We start from the raw sequence: 20,605 nt of genomic DNA, 5'->3' as shown, positions 1-20,605 counted from the left end.
TCTCTGTGGTCTTCTGTAGGGTTTCTCTCTAGCTGCCTGAAATCTCTAGAAATGCCCAGATATCTAGTTTACTGTTGGATTTTGCTGGATGTATTTGCACGCATGTGAAAGACACATTTGTGCACCTTCCTTGCTCCAGCTCTGTACCAGCTTTGTATTTGATTTGATTGCATATGCCTAGTTTCCCTAGGAACACGAACTGAAATGGTGCTGATTTGATGTAAGGAAAAAACCTTTCACTGTGAGCAGAGTCCATGTTGTGGTTTAACCCCAGCTGGCAACTAAGCACCACGCAGCCACTCACTTATTTCCCCCCTTCCACCTGGTGGTATGGGGGAGAGAATCTGGGAAAAAAAAGGTAGAACTTGTGGGCTGAGATAAGATCAGTTTAATAGAACAGAAAGGAGGAAACTAATAATGAGAGTACTAATAAAAGGATTGGAATATACAGAATGAGTGATGCACAATGCAGTTGCTCATCACTTGCCCACCGATGCCTGGTTAGTTCCCGAGCATCGATCCCCCCCAGGCCAACTCCCCCCAGTTTCTATACTGGGCATGACATCCCATGGTATGGAATACCCCTTTGGCCAGTTGGGGTCAGCTGCCCTGGCTGTGTCCCCTCCCACCTTCTTGTGCCCCTCCAGCCTTCTTGCTGGCTGGGCAGGAGAAGCTGAAAAATCCTTGACTTGATCTAAACACAACTCAGCAACAACAGAAAACATCAGTGTGTTATCAACATTCTTCTCATCCTGAACCCAAGACATAGCACTATACCAGTTACTAGGAAGAAAATTAACTCTATCCCAGCTGAAACCAGGACAGTCCATCACTGCAAGAGGTTGCCTAGAGAGGCTGTCAAACCTCTGTCTATGGAGGTTTTCAAGACCTGACTGGCCAAGATGCAGAGTGCCCCCGGTTGCAGTTCATTGATGAGCCTGCTTTGGATAGGAGGCTGGGCTGGGTGTCCTCTTGAGGTCCCTTCCAGGGTGAATGAGTATTGTGCCAAGAAGCAGACTAAAAGGAAGGCAAACAGGAACTTTCCATTTTGTGGTGAATTTTCACTTTGAAGACGTGAGATGTTGGTATTTTCACTTTTTTTAATGCAGGGAAATTATAGTCAAGCATAGTTAGTTGGCAAACTAGATTTGTCTTTGACTAGCAAGATACTGTCCAGACTGTTACCTTGTTGTTTAGACTAGTATTAAAATATTACGGTACTACTGGAAGGGAAGAGTTGCATTTGTGATGTTTGTTGAAAAGCTGAATGTAGTTGGATGTTATAATACATGATTACAAATGTTGTAGAAATGAAGGGAACCTTTAGTGTTGCATAAAACTCCAGTTTGCTCTATTGTTATGGAGGTGTTATCTAAATGAACAGTAAACCCAGGAGTAGACTGATGGATAAAATGCCTGAGTAAGAGTTGAATGACCTTTTTAGAACTGAGTTGAGGACATCAGCTGCAACAGTGATTCTTTTATTTTGCTATAAAGTTGCCTTGATTCTGTTTATGAAAAGGTTCTGTCTGTGAAAACTCAATGGAGTATCACTTTTTTGGAAACTACAATTAAAAGTAGTTTAAGATACATTTGTCTTTTAGGTAGCCAATGCAGTAAAAGGATCAAGACCCTTGGGCTAGAGTAACTCAGGTTTAATTTTACTGTAGTGCTTTCATGTTGAATTTGCTGGTTAAGCATGGGATGCGTACCAACAAAAGATTGACCATAGTTATGCATGGAAACAAAGTTTAAGCTAAGGCGTGACAAATGTCCAAAATACAAGAGAAATAAATTAGTAGTAAAAGACTATGGATAATAACCTGTATAGTAATCAAGGAATTAAACTGAGGGCTTGAGCGAATAAGCTTAGAAGGTTGAAATTCTGTGACCTTTATCATGGGGTACTGCTGGTCTAATGAATACAGAGAATGTTAGATGCATAACTTAGAGCCTTACTCCGAAGCGGTTTGTTTAAATACCAGCTGAATAACCTTGCACGTGATACAGAAATATACATCTTTTTGGATTGAAGACCAACTACTTGACAACTGAAAACCAAGTAATTTGTATGCAGGTTTCTTTTTTTTGTTTGTTTTGGTTTTGTTTTTCTTTCTTTCTCCCGGATTAATGACTTCCATTTCAGTAAAGTTCTTGGTTAAGAAAACTCTTGAGATACATGGATGTTACATACTATACCACCTTTGCAGACTAATGTTTCTTTTTTGTGAGATAGACATGCCTCAAGAAATGTCTGCTTCACCTTCTTCAGTAGCATCAGTGTATCAGTTAAAGGACTGAGATGGAGGAACTGTTTCCTGTGGAGCCTAACGTATTGAACCACATCTTCTGGCTGATCTGAGCGTGGTGACATCCTGTCAGCTCTGTTGTTACCTGCAGTGGACCATGGGGTTGGTGCACGTAACCTGCTATCATAGAGAGACTGATCATAAAGCTTTAAGCGGAGACTATACAAATTCCCAGTTGACTTCACTTTAAAAAGAGGGTTTTACGTCTTGATTTTACTCCTTGGATTTTGGTAGAATGCCAGACTAGTTACTTTTATTTATTCCATTCTGTATAGGTTCCTGTTCCACACCCACCCCAATGGTATCAGAATGTCTTCCAGACTTCTTGCTGATAAAAAATATTAGAAAACAAGACTAGCATCTGTCAAATGGGGCTCCCTCTCCATTTCTCTCTACACACCTTTCCTTTGGGGGGAGAAGAAGAGGAGAATAGCATGTGAGTTGTGTGAAATTTTAATTTAAAAACCCCCTCAATTGTATGTTTTGTACATAAATTAAGGTTTCTTTTTTTGTCGTCTTGAGTGATGACATACAGAGTAGAAAAAGTTTTTTGATTTTGTTTTTTTTTTCTTTTTCTTTTGGTGAGGCTTAACTTGTAGCTTCTGTCTTATGTGGGAGGGATTTTTGCAGCTGTTTACAGGAAAGTCTCACCTTTCAAGGCAAAGATTTCATGTTGACAGTGATCTTGCTTTTTTTTTTTTTTTTTAAAGTACAGCTTTTCAAGACATTTACAACCATCAAGGCTGAAGTCCTCTTTGGGGATTTTCTTAATTTTTTTCTTTTTCTTCTGGATGAATTGTTTAGTGATAAGGACTGAGATCTTTTAAACTGTATTGGGTCCTCTGCCAGCTATTTAAAAACAAAGAAATACCTGTGAAGCTCTCGGTGACCTTTTTCAGTGCAGGGTAGTTCTGTTGCATTTTGTGCCCGTTTAAGTTTCTTGAATCTCAGTCTAAATTGCAATTTGCTGTAATCTAGGGAGGAGGTGATAAAGGCACATAACTTCTAAAGCTAAGCCCATGGGGATACCTTATGATGTACTGGGAGCTGAAGATAAGCAACTGGTGCGTCCATAGCCCAGCTGCATGGGGACCGATAAAAGCCTAGCTGTTGGGGAAGCACTAGACCCTTCCTGGTGGTATGTTCTAGACAGGTGGGCAACCACGCTGCACAACAGCCCTTGAATAGATGAGCTGCAGCAGTTAATCTGCTTTAGTTGTCACCCTCCTCTGTATGTTGGACTCGCGCTATCACAGCTTGCTGGAGGGAGCAGGGTAGGGTATAAATCCAAATTTTGGAGTAGGGGAAGGTGATAAAGCTATATACACTTCTTCAAGAGGAGGAGACCTAAAAGCATATGGGTTTTAAAAAATATGTCCCACTTCAGTATATTTAGTTATCAGTGCCATACATTAATTATGTTTTATTTCTACTGCATTAATATTGTAGTAGCTTGTTTTATGCCAAGATTCATATCAGCTTGCAGCAGCAGAAACTTCTGCAGGAAATTTAGATTTTGCTAGCAATCATATTTTAAGCATGTACATACATGACAACAAACCAAACTATCAAAGAGGCTTCTCATCTTGACACTAACATTCAAGGTGAAAGGTGTTGAATTCCTCCTTCCTAAATGAGATGATAGTAATTTTCTGAAAAGAACTTAGTAAAATTCTGGTGTTCACATTCTTTTACAAAGGCCCCCACAAAACACAGTATAGCTGCCAGATAGACCCAAAGAGATCTGAAAGAAAAACTTGCAATTCTGTTTAGATAGGAGAAAAGAAATGTAAAGAATTTTTTTCCCCCCAAAATCAGATTCTGTTTCCTTTAAGAGAAAGCAAGTGATCTACTGGGAAGTATTAATGAGACCAGTTCTTTGGCTTAAGGCTTTTGGGTTTTAATATCTAAGAATGTGTTTTTCAAACTTTAGTTTTTGGTTTAATACTGTTAAATATAAGGGCCTGTGTTCAAGTATTCCATCACTTTTTTTGTATTTCTTTTTCAGGAAAAGTGCAAAATGTTTCAAATTCCTGTTCAAAATCTTGATAATATCAGGAAGGCTCGAAAAAAGGTGAAGGGCATTCTTGTGGATCTTGGGCTTGACAGCTGCAGGGAATTGTTGAAGGTAAAGCATTTGAAATAATGTAAACGAATCTGAAACATAAACCCTTGGAAAATATTTCACTTGTTAGTGTATATATGATAATCCTCTGCCATAGATCTTCATGGTGGGGTCTTTACTGGGAGGATTACTCATGACTGACTACTCATATGCCGGGGTGGAATTAGCATTTTAGTACATAACATTGAAAGAAACTCTTGTTTCTCAACAGGATGTGTCGTAGATGGTGGTGCATATTTTCTGCTAGTAATATTTCAACAAAAGGAAACAGTACAGCTTTAGGAAAAACACCACAGACTAATGAAATGTTATTTGTGTACTACACAGCAACTTTTTTGTGATTCTTTTAAAATCACAAGCGGATGAAGACTTGAGTCTACTCAAGGCATCCCGTCATATATCAAAGGCAAGCCTCTGAAGGATATACAAATTGTCAGTATTTCTGAAAATGGACAAGCAATTAGACCCAATAATCTTGTTGTACACCTTTAAACTTTTTGTCCAGGGAAGAATACCAAACTTACTGAGCTGGGGTTCAGTTCTGCATCTTAAAAAGTATATGCAAATGTCCTGGGCAATCAAGGTGAACTTAGTACCATTGTTGCCACTTTCAGGAGACAGTATTGTGCAACAAGCAGGAGGAATTCACACCATCAGATTGGCAAGCCTAATATCAGAAAAAGTACAAATGCAGTAATGCAACTCAATGACTAAACTCTAGTGGCTTTCAGCCAGCTGGTACACAGTTTTTTTTGGCTGTTTAGTATGTTTGTGAGTTCACGTTGACTGTAGTCAAGAGTTTGGATTAATTCTATGTGATAGTACTAAAGTAAGTTAACTCTGTAGGGGTGCTGCTGTGTCTTTTGTGGTGTTTTTTCTGAAACTGTGCAAGTAATTGACTGGAAAAAAACCCGCTTAAGATGTACATGCATAAATAATTCTGGAACATTCTTGGTTATTGCAGTTGAATGATGTTTGGTACATCTAAATAAATGTTCTAAGAGCTCAAGGAAAAGTGTATTTGTCTAGTAATTTCCATTTTCTTACTGTTTTTATTGTTTTGTGTACTGTTTTGTAATTAAATCTCTAAGTCAAAAGCTGTTCTGTCTTGACCCTTTGAAGTAGAAATGTTTTGTTGGGTTTTTTTTTTTTTGCTATGAAATTGATTGCGGTCTAACTTTTTGATTGCAGTATGGGGTTTAAGGGTGAATGAGGAATAAGGTGTTTTGTGTTTGGTTTTTTTTTGGGGGGTGGTGTGTGTTTATTTTGTTTTGCTTAATTTTTAATAAATAGTGGTGGTGGGGAATGCAGCGAACATTTCCATTCTGGAAAAAGCTCTGTGTGACGCGGGCCAAAAAAATACCATTTGAGCTTTTTGCAAATAATTCTCCCTTGGCCAAGTTCATAACTTCAGTTTGTTTTTTTCTGGGTAATCTAGGGCTGGTTTTGGTATAACGTTACCAGCAAGAAGAATGGCTTTTAGAACTTGATTTGCACTTGGCTCATACGATGATGGTATTTCTTTTTGGTAGAATAGAGTGTGTGATGTTTTAGTAGGTGAGAAGTAGCTTAAGGTTGTTTCCTTTTTCCTCAACTATTAAGACTGATTTCTGGACATTGTCCTTGTGAGGAGGTTGGACAATTTAGGAAACAGTCTGAAATGATGTGATCCAAACTTGACCTGCCATCTGGTCTTAAAACTGGTCTTAAACTGTTCTAGTAAGGCATGATAAGGGACAGTAGTTTGTGAGGAAGGTGAAGGAATTTCACATGTAACTGGTATCTCTTTGTAGCTTGGAGACCAAATGGTTTAGTTTGTAGGGTAAAAGTTCTTAATAGATCTCTGCTAGGAAGAATACATGAGCTTTTTCAGGTAGATTACTAGTTTTATTCTCAGAGTAGTACTTTTAAGTACACTAATATCGGAGGCTTTCATTTAGTAAACTATTTTAGCTTCTTTAACATACTGTGATCTTTAAGTCTTCATTTAAACTCTGAGCATTTTATCTTTTTGTTCTGAAAGACACTGATGGTTTTAATACAGGGGGGAGAACAGTTCTTAGTTTTAAAATGTTTTTCTCTTAAACTTAGAAATACCCTCTATGCATCAGGATTAATCAGGCTTCTCAGAGGGTTTTTATTCCCTTCTTGTTAGCTTTCCCTTCTCCTGTTTTCTTCCCCTTCTCAAAGTGAGAAATGTGGGAAAGGCATAACAAGTTAGCCAATCAGAGCTTGCTTCTGGGATGTCAGAGTGGATCTCTGTTTAAAGCAAGAGTTCAGAATAGCCATTCGCAGCACTGACTGATTGTAGTGATAAGAATGGTTATCTTTTTTTATCAGTGAGTACTTCGCTGTAGGAAATTGCCATTTCAGCAAAACTATCTAGACTTACTCTCACACACATCTGGCTTGTGGGAATCTGGTGTTCAAGGTTAGGAGCCTCTCTTGGTGGAAAGTACTCAAACCAAAAGCAGAACATATTTGGGGTAGGCCATAAACTTAAAGAAAACTCTTTTAACAGTGTGTAATTCACTCCAGTGTGTTCGGCTGAAGAATTGTTAGTAAATCTTGAGTCTCTTTGTCTTATCTATCAAACATACGTAAGAAAACCATTGTGTTCTCTAAGGCGGTGGGATTTCTCTTGTTCCATGCAACGGTTTTTCCGTAAGTTTTTTTTTTTAAAGAAGGTTTTGCTGAAGGGCAAATAGGTGACTCATCCAGTGCCTACATGTTGATTAGAATGGAAGGGGTTTGTTGTTGCCCTGAGCTCTTCAGGATTCTCCTTGGGGAAACTTGAAGGTTGAAAAAGGTAGGAAGCTTATTGCAAACTTAGCTACGTTTTTTTGAATTCTTGAATAATTTAATTTAAATCAAATTATCACTGGCATGACCTTCTGGCTCACTGTAATCTGTTATACATACAGGGCTGCTCACATTTGCATGGTATGGGGAGGAGCCTAGTGCAGACAGCCTGCATTAAGTAGGATTGTGTATTTGTTTGACTGCTAGAGGCTTTCTTTTTGTTGCTCATTATATCCTGTGTTGCTTGTAAATTTCACATAAATACTGCATTGTTTATTTGACCATGAACTGGTCAAAAAACTTCTTGGAAGATGATCTAATCTTAAATGGTCTTTATTACCTGCTTCTGCTGTTCCAATGAGGTTTGGTGCAGAGGTGAAAACAGCTTACTCTCGCTAAGCATCTTGCAGAATTTTGAGTGAAGAGGGGTTTGTGAAAGGAAAGGAGAATGTGAGGGGAGAAGCGATGCTAGTTTTCTGAGGGTTAAGCCTGGATTTGTAGCCTCTGTTTCATCTAAAACGCTCTAGTGTGCAGTTGAAGCTAGCCTAGGGTCTTCAGAAATGCCTAGCAAACAGGAATCTATTTATTTTTTTTCATTAAGTTTGTGTTTGAATACACATGGACCTCAGAAAATTGGAGAGGAACTTAAGATTTTTAGAGTAGTAGCTGGCTTTGGCTTGAGGAACATAAACTGCTTTGATGGGATTGATTAGAAGAATGCTATAAGGGAAGTTGTTTATCCTGTCATGGTTGTTCTGGACACGATAATATTGTTGCTTTTACAGCTTGAGGAAAAATACTGCTGCTCTTTGAAATAAGCTTCTGGGAATGTCTTTGTTTTTCCAAGTTAAAAGCATAGCAGTGCTATGAAGATTTAATACTAAAACTTGTTGCAAAGTAAACCATAGTGGTAAGTTAATAAATGGAAGTAAACAGTGAAATATTACAGATTTAGGAGGAGAAAGGTAGAGGGAGAAAATACATTTCAGTGTTCACTGTGAACTTGGCTAGAAGCAATGGAATTAAAGTGTAATATTTTCACTCCTATATTATTTTCAGTAACGATGAAGTATTCAAAATTCCTACTGTTTTATGAGGCAGTCATATGAACAAGTATCTGAGGTAAAATAAAGAGGGATCAAAAAAGTAATTTCTTTGAACTGAGTTTTGAGACCTGTATCTGAATACTGTATGGACTTTCCATTCATCCTCTGTTTGATTGTTTTTTTTCTTTTTTTCTTCTCCCTTGCTCTGTATTGAGACTGTTTTTGTATTCAGAACAGACTGCGAAAGGAGATTATTTCTTGTTTTCTTTTTTCTTTTAGAATCTTAAAAGTTTTGACCCAGGTGAAAAATACTTTTGTAACACTTCATGGAGTGATGTCTCTCCTTGGGAGTCTGTGGGCAAAAGGAAGGTATGTATGTTTGTGTTAGAAATTCTGGGTAGATGTGCATGTGGAGTCACTGAATTTCATCACTTTCAGAAGTCCTGTAAAAGTTTAAATACACCTTTGTTACGGTAAAACAAATAGCTTTAACATCTGTTTTCTAAGTGCTATTAGTCAGGGAATAATCTTTCTTTTCCTCTGTGTTCTTCCCTATAGTGCAGCTGGTTATAAGGACTATATATGCAGTTTGCTGTCTTTAAGGATACAACCTTGAACATCAGTATTTAAGATGTCACACTAATATTCTGCCTTTTTAGCCTAATCTAATATGTAGTCTTAACATGCTCTTGTATACAACTTGCTTCTTGTTTCATTGAAAGGGTGAAAATCTGATAGCATAGATGTGAGTGGATTAAGCCGAAATTACCATTAGTATCTTGGGATAGGGTTGCAGTGGAAAATATATTCCAGTTAGCTTTGTGTATGTGAAACAGCTTTTAGTTCTATATAGCTGGAATCTTGTGTGAAGCTAGAATCTACAAGAAAGGCATGGTTGAGGTAAACAAACCAAAGGAGTTCTATAATTTTGTATTCTAGCAAGTTTCTAAGATACTATGTAGAGCATAGGAGTATATCCAGAAGAAAAGGTAGTCTTTTCTTAGTCCTGCTGAAGAGTCTTAGGGCTTCCAATTACTTCCATGAGGAAGGCCTGTCAACAGCATGTAAACAGCGGTGGGTCTGCTCTTTTCATCCTGAATACAAAAGTTAATGGTTTAGAATAGTGTGGTGGTGGTTTGCAAGGATTTTTTTAATCTTCCTTTGCCATCTTTAAAACAAACTGAGGCTGCCAAGTGCAACAGTTGCATTTTTTAACAAAGCCTCAACATGCAGGCTGACCAAACAAAGCCACAACAGTCTTTGCCAAACTGGCATTTTAGTAGAAGGTGACCCCTCTTGCCCTTCAGGACCTTTGTCTCCTTTCCTGAACTTGGGTTCACATGTTTAAGGCTGGAGGTTCATCTGTTCATGTGAATTTGTGGATGAAAGAGTCAAATGTGACTTGACTAAGTCTGTAGAGACAGATTGCATCTAGCCTCTTAGTGCCACTTGAGGTAAGGCTTACAGTTACGTTCAGTCAAGACTACATTTACTTTAGGCGAATGGAATAAATCCTGTTCATGGTGATGATGTGGTTGGTTTTTTATTTGTTCTTTATGCAAGTGGAAAACTTCTTTTATCAGGTCTCCTGGCTCCAGTCAGCACATTATCTGAGCTCTAGCCTTGCTGATTTTGTCTTTTTTTGCCTTTTCCTGTACCTTCTGACTAAAGAAAGAAATTCAGTGGTGGGAGATCTTCTGTGTTAGATGAACAGGGAGGTTTCCCCTCCTCCCCAGACATGAAACAGGGAAGAGGAGGCTGAAGACAGAGCAAGTGAAGCTTCCTGTCTAAAACTTAAGATGAAGGGTTTAAGACAGAAAAAAAATTCTTTCTTCCACAGTCCTTTAGGAAAAATGATTAGCCATTTCAGTGAAAATGGAAAAGAACTAAAAATCATGCACCAGAGAGGTAATCTTCTTTCATCCCTATTGTCTGGAGAGAGACCTGATCCCGTACCGGAAGGGAGAAATACAGATCCTGACTCAGCTAGTCAGCACAACCAGTAGTATCCATATCTGTCAAAAAAACAAGATTGGAATCTGATGTGATGAACTTCAGTGTAGAGTTTGTAATGTGTTGCCGTGGAACAGATTTGCCAAGCCAAGTCTTTTGGATACTAAACTTTTCTTTAAACAGCTGTGGTTCCTTGATCTATATCATTCACGTATCTTGGCATCATGCTGCCTAGATTTGGGAGAAAAGGAGTTGGTCCTTCAGGATGTTCTATTCCAAAGTTGTTGCCATAAGGGGAAAATAAGTTGTTTGAGTTACATTGGAAACTCAGAAGGCTGGAGAAGATGTGTATTTCGATGAGTTGGTGGTTTCTACTGTTGGTACTATTTTTAGGGAGACATTAATAATTTGGAAGAACTTCGGGTTTTGGAGGCTATCGTGTCTTTCTGCTTGTCTCTAGGTTGTGGGGAATGTGAGACTACACAACGGAAAGTGTTACTGCGTTCTGGGGTATGTTCATTGGAGTGGGACTAATTAAGTTTTCCTAAATGCCTCTAATAAGCCTTTTTGGATTCCATTTGTACAGTTAAGGATTGTGTTGGTCAATCTTCAAGACGCTTCATTTTCCCTAAATGGCTTAGAATTCTTATTTTTGTCAAATTTTCTGTAAAACTGAGATGCCATTAGTAGACTGTAGTAGCACTTGCAAACATAAAAAGCAGCTTAGATGTGTGTGCAAGGAGAACATGCTGACAAAATGATTTTCTAAGGTATCTGTGTGGAAGACCTCTATTTTATACAGAAAATATCAAAGTAGCAGACTTCCACATACTTCTGTTCTGCTGAAACAGATATATTTTTTTTATTTGTTGTTGGGGTTTTTTTTAGGCTAAGTAGTGGGACTTGAAGATTTGTCCTAATTTGATAGAACTTGAGGAACATAACTTTTTTATTCTTTTGCTGAAGTCTCATGATTTTTACCTCCATCAAAAAATAAATATCTAATAAGGCATGGAACATTAACTTTCCTAGACTTACCAGTATGTAGGTACTGGGGTGGTTTCTTAGTGGTGTACCAATGCTTGTTTGTGTAAGAAATGAAAACATTGTTACTATGGAATAGTAACTTAATTGAGCACTTGGACAACTTGTAAAGTAGAGTGTTCTCACTGCATCTAACAACAACTGTTCAGGCTTGGGAGCAAGGAAATATTGACTGTGTATTACACTATGGTATAATTTTATGGGGACAGAAAGACCCAAACCAGAAATGGGGCGGGGGAGGAGTAAAGAGTTGTATGGGCCCAGTATTTGAAGGCATATAAACTTTTCTAAGCCTTGGACAACCAGTAAAAATAAGCAGTCACCTTTCTGTCACCTGACTTCTTCAGAAATAAGGCTAGCGAGGCGCAGCTTTTAATAATGCTCTGTATGCTTCACTAGTTGAGTAGTGTCAGTGGCCTTTCTCTACTCAGTATGTTTTAAAAGTAAGATCGAAGCCTCTCCTAATTTGCTGCGGTACTGTTTACTAGCAGTTGAGACCAGACACCTAGAGAGTATAAGTGGAGGATAATTCACTGATAACTTCCCAGTGTGCTCTTCAGCAGCCTTAGCCAGCCAGTGGCTTTATCTGACCCAATCTTTTGAATTTGGAGGTTAGATTTTGGCTACCATCAGGAGACTCTTCTAGTACTGCTAACAGATGACACCTTCATGGCTATATGAGATGACAAAAACATAACTGCACAAATTTTTGCTACTTCATAACATGTCTGTGACATGTATGTGGGTGATCTAGCTAGGCTGGGTGGAGCAGCTTGTTCCCTTTGGATGGTGTTTCATAAGGGGCAGAAGTCAGTAAGGTGAAAAACACATCTGGCAGAACAGACAAGTTCAGTAGATGTTTGAGAGTACAGATTTGTCACCCGGATGTTGCTGTGACTGATTCTGTAGTTTTTGGCAGGAGCCAGGGTTAACTTCCTATAGGAAGTTGATAAAAAAAAAAAAGATTGACAAGGCTACCAGTTTTTCAGAAAGAGCAAATAATGTTCATATGGATAGGAAAAGTAATGCTGTCAAGTGACATGTAATTGGGGGAGCAAACCACAGTTTTGTTGAAGATAGGTTTATTTTCGTACAGTTAAAGTATTTTTCTCCCTTTAAGTATGTCATCTTTAAGCCTGATTTTCAAAAACAGAAGAAACTGAGAAGATACATGCTATACATCCAATGAAGGCATTTTTGACAGGTGATAGTGCAGACTTACTTTCAAACAGATGACAGGGATTTAGGAACTGGCAGTTTCTAAGTGGATGTTTTTGTTTTGTTTGCAGAGATACAGAACAAAGCCGTACTGCTGTAGCTTATGCAAGTTCTCGTCAAAATTGCTTACTTCATTCAAGAATCACTTGCACCGTTACCACGAGGATGAAATGGACCAAGAGCTGGTGGTTCCTTGCCCAAAATGTGCATTTGCTTCTGATCCCAAAATAGTGGGAAAACATATCCGGATGTTTCATTCATCTAATAAAAGAATACAGAACTATACAGTCAGCATTTTGGATGGCATGAAACAATTCAGGAGTGACATCATAAACTTTACATGTCTAAAATGTCACTTTACAGACACATTGTATTACAATATGAAGAAACATGTGCTGATGAACCATTTTCAAAACTTAATAAGTACATATTTTGGCCAGAAACCTCATGAAAGTAAAGAGAATTCTGTTGAGCACTACTGTAAAAAATGTAATGCTTCTGCAAACAGCCAAGATTCTTTAATGTATCATGTCTTGACAGCTGAAACACACCGAGACCTGGAGAACAAACTTAGGTCTGTGATTTCAGAACATATTAAGAAACCAGGACTCGTGAAACAAATGCATATTGCTCCAAAGCCTCCTCAAGGTGTGGCAGTGGCTGCTCCATCTGCAGGGCCTGTCGCTGCCCCAGCAGGTTCCGTCACAGCTCCAGCTTGTGTCCAGCTTGCATTTCCACAGAATAATCAAACCCAGAGTGCGGTGCAGCCCGCAGCAGTTCAAAACCAGGCTGTTGGGCAGCCCGCAGCAGTTCAAAACCAGGCTGTTGGGCAGCCCGCAGCAGTTCAAAACCAGGCTGTTGGGCAGCCCGCAGCAGTTCAAAACCAGGCTGTTGGGCAGCCAACAGGAGTTCAAAACCAGGCTGTTGGGCAGCCAACAGGAGTTCAAAACACAGTCAGATCACTGACTGTTCCAAGTGCCTCTGGTAGCCTTCCATATGCAACTTCTGCTCCGGTTGTTACCCCATCGCATGTTACTCTGGTATCTAGTAATCTTCCTGTAGGTCAAAATAACCTTAATATTCAGCCGTCACCTACCCAGCCTATCATTGTTTCCCATAGGCTCCCCCTTAATCAACCTGTGAGGGCTGGAGCTATTCCTCTTAATCATTCTGTTGGGACCATAAATAGAACTGTGGCCCCTGCAGTTCTTCCTCTTAATCAACCTGTCAGGCCTGGGCTCTTTCCTATTAATCAACCCATTGGTACCATAAGTGGTCCAGTTGCAGCTGCAACGCTACCTGTAACTCAACCTGTCAGCCCTGTGAATCAACCGGTTGCACCAGGAGTTCTTTCCGTCAACCAGTCGCTTGGGAATGTGACTAGACCCATTGGTCCCAGGGTCCTTCCTGTGGCGCAGACCGTTGCGTCGGGCGTTCTCCAGTTTAACCAGCCTGTTGCCTCGGGGGTTGTTCCTGTCAGACAGCCTGTCAGACCGGGCTTTCTTCAGTTTAATCAACCTGTTGCCCCAGCAGTTATCCCAGTAAATCAGCCAGTTCAACCTGCAGTTTCTCAAAACACAACTTTTTTGACTGCGGGTTCTATACTTAGGCAGTTGATTCCAACCGGTAAGCAGGTTAATGGGATACCTACGTACACGCTTGCCCCAGTTTCAGTTACTTTGCCTGTACCTCCTGGTGGTGGAGTAGCAACCGTTACGCCACCACACGTGCCCATCCAACTAATGCAGCCTGGGGCAGTAACTCAGTTGTCGCAGTCACCGGCTAGCGCACCCTCTCCTCCCGTGGTTTTAACGTCTCAGAATATAGCATTACAAGCCTGCCCGCCTGGTCCTGAAACAAGTCAGGCTATCCGGCAGGCTAAGCAGTGGAAGACTTGCCCTGTTTGCAATGAGCTTTTCCCATCAAATGTCTACCAGGTGCACATGGAGGTGGCCCACAAACATGGTGAAGTAAAAATGGAGGAAGCGCTGGAACCTGACAAACTTGCAGCTTGCGCACCCTTCCTAAGGTGGATGACAGAAAAGACAGTCCGGTGTTTCTCCTGTAAATGTTTTCTCTGTGAGGAAGAGCTCATGAAACATCTCTTGATGCATGGCTTAGCTTGCTTGTTTTGCACAGTTACTTTCCATGACTTAAAAAGCCTCGTGGAGCACAATAAAACTACACACAATGGGAAAAAGCAGTTACATGCGGATTATAGCAACAGAGGATTTCAACTAGGTAATGATGCTCAGGGTGACCTTGTATTTCCACACTTTGATTTCAGTACAGCGTTACCAAAAGAAGACATCGGTGAAAGAGAAGTACATTTGGCAGTGCTTGCTGGACTAAATTCAAGGACACTTGTCCCTGTTTACATCAAAGTGAAACCTCAGACAGCAGAAGTGAACAATAGATGCAACAAAAAAGTGTTAACCTGTCCCTTTTGCTTTGGTACGTTTGTTAGTAAAGAAATCTATGAAATGCATTTGAAAGAGCGGCATCATATAATGCCAACTGTACATACAATTTTAAAGTCTCCTGCTTTCAAGTGCATCCACTGTTGTGGTGTGTACACTGGAAATATGACTTTAACAGCTATTGCTGTACATTTGCTCCGTTGTAGAAGTGCTCCCAAAGACAGCAACTCAAGCGTGAAGATGCAGCTTGAGCGTACTGAGAAGAAAGAGCTACTGTTTGTGAATGGTGAAAAGCATGACTCTGTGATACTGAAAAGAAAGCAGTCGGATTCCTGCTTTGTTGCAGAAGACCAAAGGAATAAGGAACAGCAGCCTCTGAGCTTAAGTACTGGCATAGCTCTAGCTCCAGAAAAAGAAGTGAATTCAGGGGTAGTGCCTTTCAAACGACAAAAGATTAATACTCGAACTGAGATGAAGAAGCTTCCTTCGAGTGAGGATCTTCGCATTCTAGCAGTAGATCCTAAACAGTATGATCACAATTCGTATGAGGCTCAAAAACAGTTTTTGACAGACTACTTTCACGAGAGGCCATATCCTTCTAAAAAAGAGATGGAATTACTTTCCTCGCTGCTATATGCGTGGAAAATTGATGTTGCAACATTCTTTGGAAAAAGGAGGAATATATGCTTAAAGGCGATAAATAGTCACAAACCATCTGTGCTGCTGGGTTTCAGTATGTCCGAACTAAAAAATATTAAGCACAGTTTGAATATAAAAGATGAACCATTAGATATGTAAACAAGCTTTTTATAACAGCTGAAAGCAATCCATAATTGCATACTTATCGATTTAGCAGTTTATTGTATTACTTGTTTTAACTTGCAGACTGGCCTGTTGAAGGGTGCAGTAGTACAAAAAGTCTCGTTCAATTGTGACTGTTATTGTGAAAGGCACACGTAGTTGTGTATTTGAAAAAGCTAAAACCTTCAGACTTACACATCTGGAATTTGTTTTAGCTTTTTACTTTTTCTGGAGTAGTGGGTTTTTTTGGGTTTTTTTGTTCCGTTTCCCTTTCTTCCCGTCCAGGCTCCCATTACACTTTTTATACCACCATGGAAAACATTTGTCCTGTTAAAACCAAATTTTATTTTATTTTTCTGCAATGTCATCATCTTTTCTAAACAATAAAATGTGTAATATTGGTTAAAATACTGAGGTAAACTACGTGAAAAACATCTATTTGATTATTTGTGTTTTTAAGTCCTCCTAATTTTTTTAACCTGTTTTTGTTCTATCTACTCAAGAAGTGATTGTAGCCTTTACAGCCATTGCCCCTTCAAATTCCCAATGCACTGGTAGCAATAAAATACATGGCAATCTCTTTTTTTTTTTCTTAGTCAGAATACCTGTGCCAGTTAAGTCTGGTGACTTGTAGTATCTAACTAGTGTTAACATGGTGGGGATTGAGGGGCTTGGGGTGCCTACTGAAGTGTTATAATTAACTGACTTCAAATGGTTGTGTTATTACCTGTTAAATAGATCTTGCTAACCAGAAGTGTTTACTCTCTTTGTTGGTGTTGAAGCCTGGTTGTTTAAATACCTGTTGTTCAAAGCTTGGTAGCAGCATCTGGTTTCTTTTTCAAAAAGCAAAACTGCTTTGGAGAGTGTCAGATTGTTTTGATACATGGAGTATATGACTTCTGTGCACATCACTTATCTGTAGAAGCCCTATCCAAATATCACCGAAGTTTGGTAAAAAATCTGATCTTTATTTTAAATTGCTGTTGGGTGAGGTAGTAACTGAGCAGTGCCTCCCCAGCAAATTAGATACATGGCTTGAAGTCCTTTGAGTCAGAAATTGTACAGGCTGAAACTGGATGAATTGGTAACATCAAGACTTTAAACTGCTGAGTACCTGAACCAATGATATTCATGTAGTGATTGTCCTATAGAGAGCATAAGAATAGTATAAAACCCAAGTAGACTATCTGGTTCAATATGAGCTAGCATCTTTATTACAGATTACAGAAAAGCTGTTGGGAAAGTTCACCGAGTTGAACAAACTATAGTACTGGTGGCCACATTGAGGCCCTGTTTAGTACTGTCCGTCCTTTCTGGATATGCTTTGTTTCATCTGGCTTGTCAAACAGTGCCTCTGATATTCATTAATAGCCAGTTATATAATAAATAACCTATAATATGCATTATTTTTTCTTCCTCCTCTTCATCCCCCTCTCCCCACCCTTCTTTCCCAGTAACAAAAAAAAAAAGAGCAGGCTCTTCTGTCAGTTCACTTGTGCCAGTGTTACAAGGAAAGGGTGATATGCCCAAGCTTATTTCTATTTTTTTAGGTAGTAAGCATACTTTTGCCTTGTGCAATAGTTTTTAAAGCAGATACAGAATGTTTTTTGTGCCGTTTCTAAAAGGGCATGACATTTTTAGCAGAATTTGGTGACTGTCCACCTGAGGTTCTGTAAGCTGTTTGAAATTCTATTTTGGATACAATCTTGATATTTTCATATTGATCACTTCAAAGAATTTTAATGTATATGTAACGTACAGTTACTTAAACTGAGAGAATCTGCTATTCGGAAAAACCTAGTCATTTAATAGCAGTGTTGAACAAAGATAAGTACCATTTATGGGATTGTCCGCACGCCCCACCCCAAAGAGTGACAGTAAGAAGCAGTGTGTTCTTATAGCCTAATAGTATCTCATTAAAAATAAAAAAATGATATTTGGGCATAACACAGTTCATGAACCAGTTGGAAGGGCTCTGAGTGGGCAAGAGGGATGCTCTATAGAAGTTCTGAAATCTAGGCACTCATTTCCACTCTTAAAACCTCGATACTGTGAGCCCTGTCATCTTTGGAGTAGTTCTGCTGGTATTGGTGAAACTCCAGTAGGAAGGAATTTGGCAGCGTGCATCTGGGGAAGGCTTGCCATGAACGGTTAAAGATTGTTCTTGAGATAACAGCATGGCTTGGAGTGGGGAGCTGGGAAGTCATTTCAGGGTTCATCCGTGCTTGGGGCACCAAGGGAGCAGTCCAGTCTTACCAGAGTTTTCCTACATAGTGTCCAGTGTTGATGTTGAGCATTTTATTTATTGGACTTTGATTTCACAGTTTCAAATAAACCAGCTTTCTAACTTTCTCTTAGGTGTGTGTGCAAATGATTGCCTATCTCCCCCCTCCCCGCCCTTTTTAATATATTCAGGGAACTTGATGTGAAAATTTCTTTTGGTGCAAAATAGCTATTAAAAGACACAAAAGGAAAGTAAGACCTAGAACTTAGATCCAGGTGCTTTAGGTAGACCTTAGTGCATTATAGTAATATCTTTTATTATCTCAAATACTGAGAGCTGCATATTTTCCTAGAGACTGATGTTCTTAAGTCTTGGTACTAATTTGCTATCGCTGAATGCCCCTGCTGTCATTAAAAGAGGACTGTAGAAACAAACAAAAAACAGGTGAATTTTGAAATGTGAAAGCAGTGACTGAGACACAGTATGGTCATGGTTTTCAGAAAAGCCAAGGAGCCTGAAAACAGCCAAGTTATGTCAGCGGCTTTAACTAAATTAGGCTTTTGCTGTAGGCTTCTCACCTGTGAAGTCATTTGGTTAGAAAGTGTTAGTCTGGAAAGATACTCCTGCCCGTGTCTAGGGCGATGTGTGGGCAGTAATGTAAATGTCTCTGGTGCTTTTCTAAGGGCACGCTCCTGGTGGATGCTGTTGGGGAAGAGAAATCTAGCAACGGAGCTGCCCTCTGAAGCAGAGTTTCCAAATGCAAGTCCGTAAAGCACGTGGATGAAGCTCTGGTCCACAGTAGAAGTCCACTTGGGAAGAATACTGGTCGGTTTGCAGGATGATTGTAGCAAGTACTTCATTCCTTATGGGAACAAAAAAAAATCCCTGCCATGTGTTCTGCTTCTGAAACGTATTGGTCTGGAGAAGTCTCTGTGTTTGAGAAATACTTTGTTGTGGTGTCTTGAATTTATAAGCAGAAAAATTGTGCTTGTGAGATAGTGTGATAACCTATTATTTGAATACGTAGTAGGGAGGATTATTATTATAATGTGACTTGGTCATCTTTCTTCTGTATTTGTTCATATGCTGGGAGTTCAGTTAATACTGTTTGGTAAACTGACATTGTGGAAGGGGACAGAAACCAAAATACCCTTGTGATTGGTTTTCAGTACTGTATTCTTGGATAGAATACTACAGTTCACCATTGCATCAAACTTTTTTTTCCCTTCACGGTTTTAAGTTGTTCAGAAAAGCTTAGGGGCTTATCTAAGTAGCTGTTAAATATAATTTTGGGTGTGCAATTCCCAACAAATTTCTCTATAAAACTGTAATTCTACTGCAGCTGCCTGTGCCATTTTCAAACATACATTTGTCACGCTTAGCTGTGGGCACATTTTTCTAGGAAAGATACTTGATGCTAAGTAGCAAAGTACAGATACATGGAGAAAAAAGCTGCAGCCTAAGAGCAAGGGGAAAAAAAAAGACCAAATAAAACCTCAGAAAATGTGCCTGGCTTGCTTTAAAGGTCAGAAGAATTTTCACTCCTTCCTCTGCAAAATGTACACGAAAAGGACAAATTGAGGGTATTCATGAATGAAGCAGAACTTTGTGGTGCTGCATTTAAAGTCTTAACACCTTGCTTGAGTGCCTACATATCTCATCTCTCATTTCAGCTGTTCTGACTTTTGACAGGCAAGCCACAGTTGTGACCGTTTCTCTTTTTACTTAGGTACCAGCTCCCAAAACATGTACAACATAGGTTTTTTTGCTTTGAATCTGTCGGAGTTTAACATACCGAGTTAGAGGGGATGTGTGCTTACAGTACTGCCCTGTGTGTTTGAGAAGAGCGTAGGTCTGCAGGTATCAGGAACACGAATGTGGGCTGGGTGCTCGTCTTCTAATTCCACATAAACTACTGTTTATTAACACAGCGTTTGACCTAGTAGGATGTTGAAGAGCACCTTATAATAAAATGAGGGGAATGTAGAGGCCTCAAGTGTCTGCAAATATAGTTCTTATTTTATTTTGGCTGCTCGTCCGTTCAATGGGAGTAATAGCAGTTCTTGCCATCCTAGCGTATAATGTGGGTGAGTATCTTCCTGAGACTGGTAGGTATTTTATGCATCGACCTGCACCAAGTCAGCTGAGTATGGAACAGCTGATGGTGCATATGTATGATTGAAAGCCATTGGGCGTGGACATTTCTGGAGAAAGATCTGATTAATTGTAGTATCGGAGTCAGTGTCATTTTGGCTTACAATCCGTTTGGAAGTGAAAAAGATACTGAATTTTGAACAAAGTGAGAAGTCTATAAAGCAGTATTGCTATGAGACAGGCTTGCTAAGGAAGACCTCGGTGGCCTTCGGTAACTCGGCTGTACCGAGCATGGCGTAGTGCATAGATCTATAGTGACTGAAAGGGCCACAGTGACATTTGGGATGTGTCCTGCTGTGATTGCTGTAGTCTTTGCTGCTCGCTGTTTCTCGCCTGGCCTGCATTTAACCGGCGTTAGAGCAGCCGTTGTATGAATAACCAAAGAAGAATGCACAGTTACGGATGGGTGGAAAAATGCCAAGACACCAACTCAAGCAGAGTCAAGTAGTATTAATAAATGAGTAGCGGAAGAGAGATTATAGAGAGGCACTGTAGATTTTTAGTTGTTC

The 20,605-nt window shown here is 39.6% G+C and overlaps 1 protein-coding gene across 1 annotated transcript; it reads left to right on the top strand.

Annotated features, from left to right (window-relative positions):
* Positions 1-802: 802 nt before the first annotated feature.
* ADNP2 (ADNP homeobox 2) lies at positions 803-17,996 on the top strand. Its single transcript, XM_010576923.1, has 6 exons — positions 803-2,745; positions 3,288-3,373; positions 4,318-4,437; positions 8,562-8,651; positions 12,569-13,273; positions 13,430-17,996. Exons 2-6 carry the CDS (start codon positions 3,329-3,331, stop codon positions 15,713-15,715), a joined length of 3,246 nt encoding a protein of 1,081 aa, XP_010575225.1. The 5' UTR covers positions 803-2,745; positions 3,288-3,328; the 3' UTR covers positions 15,716-17,996.
* Positions 17,997-20,605: the final 2,609 nt, after the last annotated feature.

Source organism: Haliaeetus leucocephalus, unplaced genomic scaffold (assembly GCF_000737465.1).
Source record: "Haliaeetus leucocephalus isolate CR32 unplaced genomic scaffold, Haliaeetus_leucocephalus-4.0 Scaffold41, whole genome shotgun sequence".
Classification (NCBI taxonomy): domain Eukaryota; kingdom Metazoa; phylum Chordata; class Aves; order Accipitriformes; family Accipitridae; genus Haliaeetus; species Haliaeetus leucocephalus.
The sequence above is the reverse complement of the archived record's forward strand: the minus strand, read 5'-3'. Positions and strand labels throughout refer to the sequence as shown.